We start from the raw sequence: 12750 nt of genomic DNA on the forward strand, positions 1-12750 counted from the left end.
GGAAAATTGAGTCAATGATAACAACCCCTTCTTGCAATGTTTGTTGTTGGAGATTTGCTCGGATTTCCACCATGACGGCGTGATCTGCCGAGGACGACGGCGCAAGTGTCAAAACGCTCTCCGTCAGCACCGCGAGCGATGATGTCAGATTTGTTGTGTAGTCTGAATCCACAGCCCACAATTCTATCATTAATCGGACAGTGAACATTCTTAGAAACATTTCAAAAAACAGCATATTTGCAAGATGACCCAAACCGATATTTTTTCTTAAAAGGGGCTTAAAAGATTTGAAATCCTTAAAATGTTAATGTATTTTGGAAATATCGCCGATAACTTTATTAGGGCTGATATAGCGATATGAAAAAATAATGAAAATGATTTTATATATGAGGACCAAGTATCAAGTAAAATGCTGTAAAAGATATTTTCTGTGTTACTATTTTAAGAAAGCTGGATAGTGCTAAAGAAAAAGAAAGGTGGGAGTGACTTTTATTTCTCACAGTGTCTCATAAGGTGTTTTCGTCATTACGATGCAGAACACTCTCAATAAAATAGGAAATGTATTGTCAAATACCCTGTATGAAGAGCAGACACGAAGTCTTTCTCGAAATGTTAAAATTAAAACAGTAAGTTTGCCCTGGACTGGGGATAAACGACAAATTTTCAACTATTCGTCAGTTCCGATACTTAGGACGAAACTGCTGCTCCGGTTCTACCAACTTTCGACAAAGATCTCCCAGCTATTTATTGTTTTGACAGGCATTTTAATACATTTATTGTTTCTTTAATTCACTCCGCATGACGATGCGAAGACTCTATTCACCTTATAGGAACATTGTCAATAAGATCTCTGCCTATATCGCATAAGGCAAGCAATTTGGAGGTTCAGATAATTTCTATTTAAATATTATTAATAGTTTGATTTTCGTAAAAATTATACCGAAACGCTAATTATGATTTGTCTTACACTCTGAAAAAAGGGTGCTGATCAGAATCTTTCTTTGTCCGTATTTGGAACCTTTTCATGGCCCTGGGAAGCGAATGTATGCTGGGGTGCTGCATGACTAGGAAGCACCCCCTGGTATGGGGTATGACGAATGTAACAGCCCCCCTTTTTTGCTTGTCAAATCATTGGGGACCGAAACCACCTACATTTTGTAGTGAAACCCCCATTTTTGCTTGTCAAATATCCAGGTCAATACTTCAGCACCCCAGTAATAAAAAACCGTTTAAGGTCCTTCAAAGAAGAGAAATGGGCTCTGAACAATCATTTTGATTTTTGTTTTCATTCTACAAGAAACCCTTTATTTTATACAACTTATGGGCCCTGTAAAAATCTTGGTTTCACACCATCAACAAACACATAAAGAACCTTAAAATGTTTATTGTAGAACAAAAAAAAAACCCATAAACGGTTCCCATGGACGATTTGGGGGTTTGGAAACCTTTATGATTCTTTGAGGAGGTTCAGAATACTGGGCGAAGAAAAATTCTACAATTTCTAAGAGCATGAAGAGGGTACTTTTGATGAAAGTAGAAAAGGGAAAAGGATAAAAGATATTTCTGCAATTGGAAGCTCAACTTTCATCTTCGGTATTCACATCATGATAACGAACATTTAGAGAACCTTCCAAATATTTTCCATATTAAGCCACATCAGGCTCTTTCCAAGAATTCTGCAAACAAATATATTCTTTGCAAGCAATTTAAAACCAGTGAAAATATCATTTAAAATTATAAACTAATGAAAGTTAATCCTGTTATGTGGAAAACACGATATACACCCATGGCACAGAAATGTACTAATTCTGTGATTCGAAAATGTCAATGTTATATCCCAGATATAGGAGAAATAGGATTGATCTTTCTTTTAAAACAGTTACAGAGCCTGAATAGTCTCGTGACCGATTTCACTTGGGCCCGTGTATAACAATTTAGATGCTCTCTCTGGTCAGCTCTATGCTTTGGTGTATAGATGATAGATGGGAGCACTAGGGGGCCTGCCCCCCCCCCCAAAAAAAAAAAATCACGACCAAGGAAAAAGAAAAAAAAATCAAATTTAGATAATATAGAATTTTTTCTTTTTCATCCTCTTATATCCGTAGATGATAAGCGCCTTCTTCAGTTCATTTCTTATATATACTTGCTTACGAGCTCTTCCTGTGTTCAGTCATGAACCGATCATCTTCGGTGGTATTACGTATGGTCGGCACGCGCCTCTGATAATGGGCGGTTCGACTATAAGTCTGTGGGGGCACATCTCTTTTGAATGAAAGAAACACAAGTGCGTGTATTTCAATACCCCTCACCATCATCGGATCACGCAGACAGGCATCGTTCTTACACCAATTTAACAGCGCTTTAATCGGGGAACTACACTCAAACCAAACGAATACACACAGGAAATAATATCATAATTATGACAATACCACAATATTGACTAAGCAGAAGCGCCGTGTATTATTGTCAAACGCATAATGCGCTCACAAATTCCATGGGGGAAACAAATCACTAGTTTTGGTAGAGGAACGCCTAAAGGTCCCGACGACCGTCGTCTTTTGGAAAGGTTAAAGTGGTGTGTAATTGCGTTAGACTCGCTGGAATAAATTCGGCCCATTATCGGGCTACTTTCCAGTGCAAATTACCATCATATCGTTTAGATGCACCTCGTGTGGCTTACAGAAATCAGAAGCTTCAACAGCCTGCGCTAATGGGAAAAGACAAACAGGAGAAGTGCCCCTATTCAGTTTGTTTCAGACCATGGGCTAATCCGAGATGAATAGGTAGTCAACGATATTTTAGCTTCATATTTATCTGTTTGCTAAAGTATATATGACTAGCACCATTTTTTTAATGAGGATTTGTATATTTTATTTAAATATTTACAACCTCTTAGACGAGGCCAGCTTTCACTGAATTACTGTTCCATGGAAAATGTACAAGTTGAGGAATTAAATCATTGTTTTTTTTTTCCAGAGGAGTAGGCATATCATTTTCTCTGAAGATAATGATTGTTCCTTCATTTCTCCTAATGAATTATTTTAAACAACTCATTTCATTTGAATACTCCAAAAGCACCACAACAAAAGACTACAAATTACCTGTTTATCGCCACCCCCCCCCGTACACAAAATTACATTTAAAAAAAATCACACAAAAATTGTTCAGAGTCTCCCATTGCGTTTTTCGGACTTTTCTTTTTTTGTTTGTTAGATGAATTTTTCCAGTATTCAAGCTTGATGCCCTTTCAAGTGTCTTTAAGATCCCAAACATCTTTGATGAGATCTTATAGCATGATTTCTTCTTTCGATATAAGGTCCAAAATCATATAATGTCATAACATAAAGTAAGACAAAAATCAAATAAATTTGTATTTCAGATATTCCAATTACAGAAATTAGAGTCTCCATCAAAACAAAAAACAAAAACATGCACAATTTATACAAAGAGGAAACATGTCACATTGAATGTATCAAACATATTTTATTCATTCGGCACGCATAATTTCAGCTCCAATTCCCTCACACATTGAATAAGCAAAATTTGTAAGAAATAAACATATTTCAATAAAACTCAATAATATGACAGCAAATAATAATAATAAAGTTTGATCGGGATCTCATTTTGTGGCATATTTAATAGTTCCGACTGAATAAATGATTTAATTGCTCTTCTTTTATACAAGTTTATGAATTTTGATTGCTACTCAGTAGTACAAATTAAATGATGATAAATATCATCACCACTAAAAGCAAGAAACGATTCAAAGTAATCATTTCAACTATAGTTGAAATGGATCACAGCATACTAATAATGATAGTAATTCATAAAATATAAACAAGTAAAAAAAGTACTCATGATATATTATATGCTTATATAAAAATGGTACAATAATATACCTTGTATACTGCAAATTGCTTCCCTTTGATTCAATCTTTGGAAGACCATTTGCTGTTTAATACAGCTTGAATTTTGCTTATGTAAATGCATGATTATGTTTGATTTGTATCGTGTAGCGAAATAATGAAGAAATGAATGATCTTTGACTTTTAAGTTCATAAAGTTCTGAGAAATACTTGCAATAAAAGATCCGTGTAATGGGTTTTCAATACGAGGATAGTTCATCTCGTCAAAGTAAAGACAATAGGGGAAGGGGATAGCATCTAAACTAAGTCAATGTGCCACCTTCTGGATCAATAGTCTTGACATATATACACTTTTAAAGCAAGTCATGTGAAGTTTAGCAATAAGTACAGCACAACCTACAAATAAAAGATTGGAAGTGTAAATGGTAAAGAGTGACAGATACGCTCTAAATGCAAGAGCTAATCTGGTTCGTAATCACACTCGTCTCAGAGTGAGACAAGGGACCAGTCATTTTGGAGTGCAATGTAGCTCCTTTTTGGAGTGAACTGTGCATATACAATATTTTTAAAACATTTTCACTCCAACAGGAGCTATAATCCACTCAAAAAAGATGCAAAGACCACTCCAAAAATGACCGGTTCCTTGTCTCAATCTGAGAAGAGGGTGACTAGGGACCAGATTAGCTCTTTTGCATTAAGAATGTAAATAACTCGGTGGGCATAGATATACTACAAGAATACAATATTGGAAAATTTCACCCTGGGTAAGGAGGGTGGGGGCAATTTGATTAGTTCACCATGGACCTACGTGTCCACGGTTTCACAAAAACATTTTCTCATTGATTTCATTTCATAAATTTGGTCTCAGCCAATCAGATGCAAGGACAGCAGTAGCTTAAAACAGCTGAGAGCAGATGACAAACTGTCTTATGAAATGCTCATTAGGGTATCAGTGGTAACACAAAGCTTATTGCTGAATTGTAATGGCAGACTTTAATGCATGATTACATTGATCATTATGTGCGATCATCAGTATCAATACATATGAACTGTGTGATCAATTGCTGAGCTGTGTGTTATATGCGCACCAGATCTGGGGTTGATGTTTACAAGGTTTCTGTGGTGATAGTCAATAGAGGGCGAAATCTGCATACAATTCTGGTTACTGTAGACAAAATCACAATTATGAAATTCAAAGTAGAATGAATTTCCAGAATTTAGTAAAAATCGAAAGCACAAATTCTGAACTAAAGACAATCATAAAAACACCTATTAATTTTTAACATAAAAACAGATTGGAAATTCTTCAGTGCTTCTAATTCAAAATTAAAGGCAAATTACAGCCAAATGCTGCCAAGTATTTTTGCCAAGTATTTTTGCTGCCAAGTATTAATTGTCATATCATCTAATATATCATTCACGTCAACTTAATGAGGCACTAAAATCAACGTCAGCTTGTCAGTATTAGCACCTGAAAAATATAAAACATTCAAACAATTATCCCGCCATAAAAGTTGTGAAAAACCCCTAAGAGATAAAGGCAACCGAATAAAAAACATGGAATTTGTATGAAATCAAAATACACATTTGCATATCAACTAACTATGAAAAGCCTCATTTGAAAAAAAGATGCAAGGGTATTCTTCAAAATAATGAGGAATGTGTAGATTTAATTTTATATGATTTGTAAACATTTTCTTCCATTTTTTATTAATCTTAATACTTATTCAGTATTTTGAGTGTGAGTCAAGTCACAATATCTGTTTGCAAAAATTAGATAATTGATCATATTACCAATCTAATACTCTTCAGTATTATTCAATCATAACAATGCATTCCAATAAATATGTAAATAATACTGGTTTAATGTAACTATAAATAGGAAGATCATTTGTTGGGCTATGATACTGTAAATTTTTCAATATGTAAATTACATTTGCTAGAAATATTTTGTTCCTTTGTTGGCTTTTAATTCTTCTTTTACTTTATACAGTGAATCACAAGTACTGTCTGCTGAAATGTGCATATTGAATAGATCCACTTTTTATACTCAGCTTCAATAGATTCTGTTTGGTATAAAACAATTTGATACTTTGTCAATTGTAAAATGCTTATGAATAAAAAAATTAATTATAAAATTTGCATAAAAAATGTTGAAAACGTATGTTGTTCAATGACTCTTCTAAAAATGTCAATGGGCCAATACCCTATAATAATTTCAATTTTAATATGAGAAAAAGTTTCGAAAAAGAATTTCAAGGTCAATCTCAAGGTGATACATGTTGTTGCATAAAGAAATCTAAATGACATTGGCAAACTTATATCCATTCCAACGATATATACATACAATCTTGAACAATTGCAAGTGATTGCCCGCATCAATTACAAATGCACATCATTCAAATCATTACACCAATTTGCGCTGGAACGTCTTTCAGTCAATCAATCACTATCATTATAGTCTGTTGTCATGGTTACTGGCTAGTATTATTCATTGCCATACTGACCATGTATTGTTCGAGTTCAGCGCTTGAAATACTATAGTCATCACCATCCCCCGTGCTTTGTTCAATTCGAGTTGGGGAGTAATCCGCATCGTCTACAAAGTATCCAGAGTTCTGTACCCCTTCTAGACTGTAGGAGCGACTATGACGGGTGCCCGAACCCCCGGGCTTGGATGCCTGGGGTGTACTCGTAAGCACTTGTCCATTACGGACATTTCCATTTTCAATGTAACTACGATGTTGGTAGTGTATCGCCCGTGACCCTGGACGTGATGATGATTCACCTTGCCGAGGAATCGGCGTTGCGCCTTCAGCCACCGCTCGGGCACGTTGTGAAGCTTGTAGCGATCCATACGTTGGCGGTGGAGATCGACTGTCATCATGCGTCCGTGCATGTCCGTTTTGTTGTGTTCTTGCTCGGGCCACCATGGGAGTGATGAGGGCGCCATTTTTCATTTCCCAGTTTTCGCGGTCTGACAGTTTGGGTGTCTTTGAGCGCCTCATACAGAAGAGACCAGTGATCAGGACACTGATTACGATGAGGATGACGACCGCCAGGACGATGATGACGATCAGCCAGGTCTCCATTTGGAAGCCGCCTGTGCGTGGAGCTTCTGTGGCTCCAGTGATACCTTTGAATTATGAAACAAATTAAATACATGGTGCATAAATATCCTAAAAATAAAAAAGGCAAAAGTACAATAATTCAATTAGTTTGATGAAACAATTATTTAATATGTAATACACTATAATATAACCTCTCTATGCACTTCTAAATAACTTGGATATCATGACCCCGCATTAGCCTGGCAGACTCTTACATCATGCCAGCATTTTAATATGATATGAATGCATGAGCACAATTTATCAAACATAATACGTTTTGGTGGGTCAACGCAGTGAGCCCCATATAAACGCTAAGCTATCCATTTAATTTCACTAGTAGATCAAAAAATATTTATAGTTTCATTATAAATAATGTTCATATTTTCTTTTCCTGATTTTACATTTATCTATACCATACTTACGAGATTCACACTGTTGTCCCGTGAAATTTGCTGGGCAGACACATCGGTAGATTGCAACATAGTTCTCACAAGTTGCTCCATTCTGACAAGGGTTGCTCTCACATTCATCAATTTCTGTTGCAGGATAGTATAGAAGAGAATGTTTGGTATTATCTCCTTTCCAACATGCAGTAAATATTTTTGTAATCGTATCCTTAGTGTCTTTTATTAAATGATTATGGAGTCGATGACCATAAGTGGGAACGTGTTCCCTATTTTATCCATTAAAATCAAATCCGATAGTATTTAATATTTAGTCAACGGGGAAAAAACAGAGCTATATCATATGATAAATGGGTGAGAGACAAGAGCTATCACTAACAATAATGAAGAAAATAAGAATAACAATAATAAGAAGAATAGTAAAAATAGTAGAATGGCAAGAAAAACGTAAACTGATATATGTAAACTTATACATTGTTGAAGATAAGGGGGGGGGGGTAGAAGAGGGGAAAGAAGAGAGATGTGAGTGCTCACCAGTTTCGCACATAACACCTGTGTATCCAACCGCACACAGACACGTTGGGTCACCCAATAACTGTGTGTTACACGCACCTCCATGATAACAACCACTCTGTGTGCAATCAGCTGAAAATCATTCAAAAGAATTCGGGAAAAAATGCATTTCAACACGATAATTTGTGAAACAACTCTCTACGTTCATATTCACCTCAAAAATTCACGACAAGGTGTAGATTTTATAGCTTAACAGACATTACATTTTCAATAAAAAGAAGTTTTTAGAATTCACCAGGAAAAATGTTTGTGGACAAATGAACGTTCAAATGTTTTATTCCACATCTTTTAAAATAGTAAAAAGTACAATACTTACTTTAAAAGTTACTTAGTACAATCAAGAATTATACAGATACAAAATAGAAACCAACAAAATATAATATTTTGAGCCAGAAAAGAAAAGCACAACACTAATAATAATGCAATTTGAAAAGTGCTCATATCCACTTTGCACATTACTCAAGGTGCAAAGTGTCAAATGAAACTATGGCAGTAAACTGTCTATGATACTCTTATCAAATAACAAAATGGTTGAATTATTCTCATCAAAGTCAGTGATCTTATCAAACAAAACGAAATGTCACAGCATGAACTGATGAATATACTATTTGACATGTTGAACATATTAAGGAGTATTTTCAAAAGTGTGAAACATGTGTGTGATATTTCAAAAACCACACAACATGGTGCAATGTAGACTCGTGTGCATATTCTAGAAACTGTACAAGGTCCATATCAGTGAAGTTTGAATAGAGTATGATATAGGGTGTTTTTGTCAAACAAAATCCTTTATGGTCATAGTTATAGGCTAAAGATCTGAACAATATCTTACCATATTGGCAATTTTGACCAACGAATCCATCCGGGCAGTCGCAGCTGTAAGTATCAGCATTGATCACATTGCAAGTGGCACCATTGACACAAGGTTCCGCAGAGCAGGAATCTAAAACAATAAAAGAAAATCACAACAATGAAAGTCATTTCTGAACTAACTACGGCTTCAGGTGTTTTTTTAAGGTGATTCAATTCAGTTCATTCTAGTTGGTGTGCACTCTGGATGGATTGTAAACAAGTACATTTTTTTATTTAAAGACGCATCCTGTATCACCAATGAGTGAATTAATTTCTTCATCTTTGGTGAAAATATTTGATCAAGTTTGAATCAGTAATATAAACAAACTAATTGACACCAATGCTATTTTCTAGATTAAGTGGTAGGTGACATGCATATCAATTTTCCTTGTAAACGCTCCATTAACCACAATAAGTTCAGTGAGATGGATCTTATAACTTAAAAAATGATATTCGAAAAAAAATTTTGTTCTCCAATGTGGATCGTCTTTTTCAATTTTTTAACATGAGAATCCTCTGAAATATGTATAATCCTGAAAATGCTATGCTGTATGAAGCGTCATATTCTGCTTATGGTTCACTGGCACATCATGTATGTTCTTTGTTATACCCCTTTAATGTCTCAATACTCGTTGTCATGTGAATGTCATAAAGATTGTATTGGATAGAAAATATATTTGCACATACATCATGAGCACTTCATCAAAATGTTGCATTCTGGGACAGAAACCAGTAACATTTTAGTAGTTCAGGACTTAAGTTGATGCTACTTAAATTAAGTCTATTGCTTTAAATCTAGAGTGAATCCTTATCATGAAAGGTGGATTAACTATACACCTCTAATTGTTTAATTAGTTACTTTCATGAAATCATAAAGAATATCCTACTCTGGATAAGAAACCAACAAAGCTTATCAAGTATAACAACAAACTAGTGCAGACTTTCCAACCTCAATTGAAAATTTTGTATAGAAACTAAATTGTGACAAAAGTGATGTAAAAAGGCCATATTCTCACAAGTGTTCAATCAGTACAAAGCAACCAAATCACAAAATGAATATCATCATCTGTGTAAACAAACTTTGTATTCTTCATTCATAACAGTGTCACAGGAAAAGGCTTCACATCAATAGTGACATAACTTACCTCGTCGGATTGTACGTGATCTCGTAGTCCGACATTCGCAAATTTCTTATGAGAGAGAGTGAAATATTTGTAAATGAGTTTGTATTCTTTGTTTTGAATCTTATATTCACTTGACCAAAATATATACTATTTATATATTTGAAACCCAAATTTCTTTTGTTTTCAATATCATTCCTCTATACTGATACCTTATCATATGCTTTGTTCAGCATACCAAGCAAGGGCTAGAAATTTACATAAGATTTTTTTTGGGGAGGATGTTTACAATATAAATATCAGTATTGTCTGAGCAAGTTAATGAAACCGTTATCAATACAGCCCTTGGCACTTTCCATCCAAACATTGAAATATATTTCAATATTTATCATCAACTCACATAATCAATCAATATTACAAAAAATACATAAGATGATGATATAGTATACTTTCCATATTAAAAAGATGCTCAAGGCGGGTGAAGAACTTCCAAATAAATATGGCATATCATAACTTTAAATGCCCTATACATTGCATTTAAATGGTTTGGAGTGGTTTGAATGTCCCATGTTAAGCATACATAGACCTACATTGCAGATGTATATAAAGTACTCACCTAGATTGTTCATTGCTGTAAACACCAAAGAGAAACCACTCCCCTCATCTGCAGAATCAGTGATCATGACCATGGTCACAGAATTACTGGTTGACACGAAAGTGGTATTTGCGAGGCTTGCTTGTGGACCCGTCAAATGAAGGAGCAAGATGGCTCCTGCTGGCGCCGCCCGCCTCCTCCTGCCTTCCAACGAGTTGGTGTCATAGATGTCCAGGTAGTCATTTGGAGCAATCATGTCAAAGGATGAAATGACACCCTGGATGAGCTCGCCTTCCATGGCGGTTACGGTCCAGGTGACTTGGAGGTTTGGTGGGTAGGTACTGGGAAAGTTTGGGGAGTTCACCACTTGAGGATCGTTGGCAGCAACGTTCATGTCAATACCCCATGTCGTTTCTATAAATCAATATGAAAAATAGAATAATTAACTACTTTTGATATACACAATATATTGTCTACTTTTTCGGAAGAGTAAAGTATTTACACTTTTGACGAAACATGGTTTCTTGTGATTTCAAATCTATAAACAAACAATAGTTCAGTATTCGAAGATTTGGAGTTCCAAATTTCTGTACTTTCTTAAAGGGGAATGAAACCTTTGGAACAAAGAGGCTTACGTAGAAACAGAAAAATCAACGAATAAGAATAAAGAAAGTTTGAGAAAATCGGACAAATAATGAGAAAGTTATGAGCATTTTAATATTGCAATCACTAATGCTATGGAGATCCTCCCATTGGCAATGCAACAAGGATGTGTGATGTCACTGATAAACAACTTTCCCTTTGGTGGACTATAAAATACCTCAAAGTGTCTCTTTTTACTTTTTCTTATGATGATACAAACTCTTTATCCAAGATGTTTTCTCAAAAAATATGTATTGCATGACCTCAAGTAGAAAGAACACATGATCTATGGATAGATGTGATAAAAGAGGCAATATCTCCAAAGCATTAGTGATTGCAATATTCAAATGCTCATAACTTTCTCATTATTTGTTCGATTTTTCTAAAACTTTTGTTGATCTGTTTCTTTGATTTTTCTGTTTTCACACAAGCTATCTTGTTCCGATGTTTCATTCTCCTTTAACTGATGATCATGTTATCTTATTCTGTAAAAAATATGAGAATATTCTAATCATCAACATAAATCATTGTCATCATCATCATAACTACCCTCATCACCTTCATGATAAGAATTATCATCATAAAGATAATCTCGGTCAAAATATTTTTTTTCATCACCAGCATCATCACTGTCATCATTTTCATAACCACAATCCACGTCATCAGCATTTTTGTGACATACATGTATAAGGTAAATTACAAGCGAGTACTAACCAAATTCACAGGTAGCACCATGGAATTCCTCGGGACATGCACAGTAGAACAATGATCCAGCTTCATTACATGTTCCTCCATTTGTACAAGGTGCAGCAGCAACACAGTCATACAAATCTAGTAAGTACAAGATATAACCATAATCATTTCAGTAATTAATGTGACTTACACAATGCAAACCTACATTGGAGAGTGCTCTAGGTGCATGGGGACAAATAATCTAGAATAATCCTGATGTTTTAAAGGAAGCAGCAGTAATAGATGTTAAAGCATAATCTTAGTGAACTTCAATCTTAACACTCAAAATGAAGGATTTAATAACACTAAGGGCAAATGAAACTTGATATAAAAAATAAATTCACATTCCAGAGTGCTCTAGGTGCACAATAATGAATTATATGAAGTATCTCTAAGTTCTTCTGGAAATTACCCTGCTGACAGGATTACAGAAGAGAGTTCCAAACATATTTTAATCCTACATTTAGTTATCAGAGTAAAACAATTTCAAGGGTGAATTTGAATTACTTTACATTAGGAAAATAAATAAGTGACCATTAGACGGAATATACATATATAGAATTTACTTTTCATGAGATTATAATGTTCAAACTTACTGCAGAAAGTCCCTTTCCAGCCATTGGCACAGGTACACTGAGCACCGTTCGGGCCAATAGAACAAGATCCGCCGTTAAAGCATGGGTTAGGCTCACAATCACCTGTTTAAAGAAAGGCAACATTGAATGTCAAACCAGATAATTTATACACAATATAGTTAAGGTAAAGAATCTTTCATGCAACAAGTAGATATGTCTATGCTGAATTAGAGTGTTATCAAAACTTTATACATATATATCTATAAATGGTAGTTAATAT

At 34.9% G+C, this 12750-nt stretch overlaps 1 protein-coding gene across 6 annotated transcripts in view; it reads right to left on the reverse strand.

Annotated features, from left to right (window-relative positions):
• Positions 1-3619: 3619 nt before the first annotated feature.
• Positions 3620-12750, reverse strand: part of LOC121431380 (fibrillin-2-like) — a 66825-nt gene continuing 57694 nt past the window's right edge. For 5 of the 6 annotated variants that reach the window (XM_041628927.1, XM_041628926.1, XM_041628925.1 and 2 more), the window contains 7 exons: positions 12492-12593; positions 11878-11994; positions 10543-10935; positions 8786-8896; positions 7915-8025; positions 7399-7512; positions 3620-7002 (listed from right to left, as the gene is read on the reverse strand). In XM_041628927.1, coding sequence (XP_041484861.1) covers positions 6341-7002; positions 7399-7512; positions 7915-8025; positions 8786-8896; positions 10543-10935; positions 11878-11994; positions 12492-12593 — 1610 coding nt within the window. In that variant the 3' untranslated portion in view covers positions 3620-6340. Of the gene's footprint in view, positions 7003-7398; positions 7513-7914; positions 8026-8785; positions 8897-9915; positions 9996-10542; positions 10936-11877; positions 11995-12491; positions 12594-12750 lie in introns of those variants that run through there. The other variant, XM_041628931.1, reaches the window with a different exon arrangement.

This window comes from Lytechinus variegatus, chromosome 17, assembly GCF_018143015.1.
Source record: "Lytechinus variegatus isolate NC3 chromosome 17, Lvar_3.0, whole genome shotgun sequence".
NCBI lineage: Eukaryota > Metazoa > Echinodermata > Echinoidea > Temnopleuroida > Toxopneustidae > Lytechinus > Lytechinus variegatus.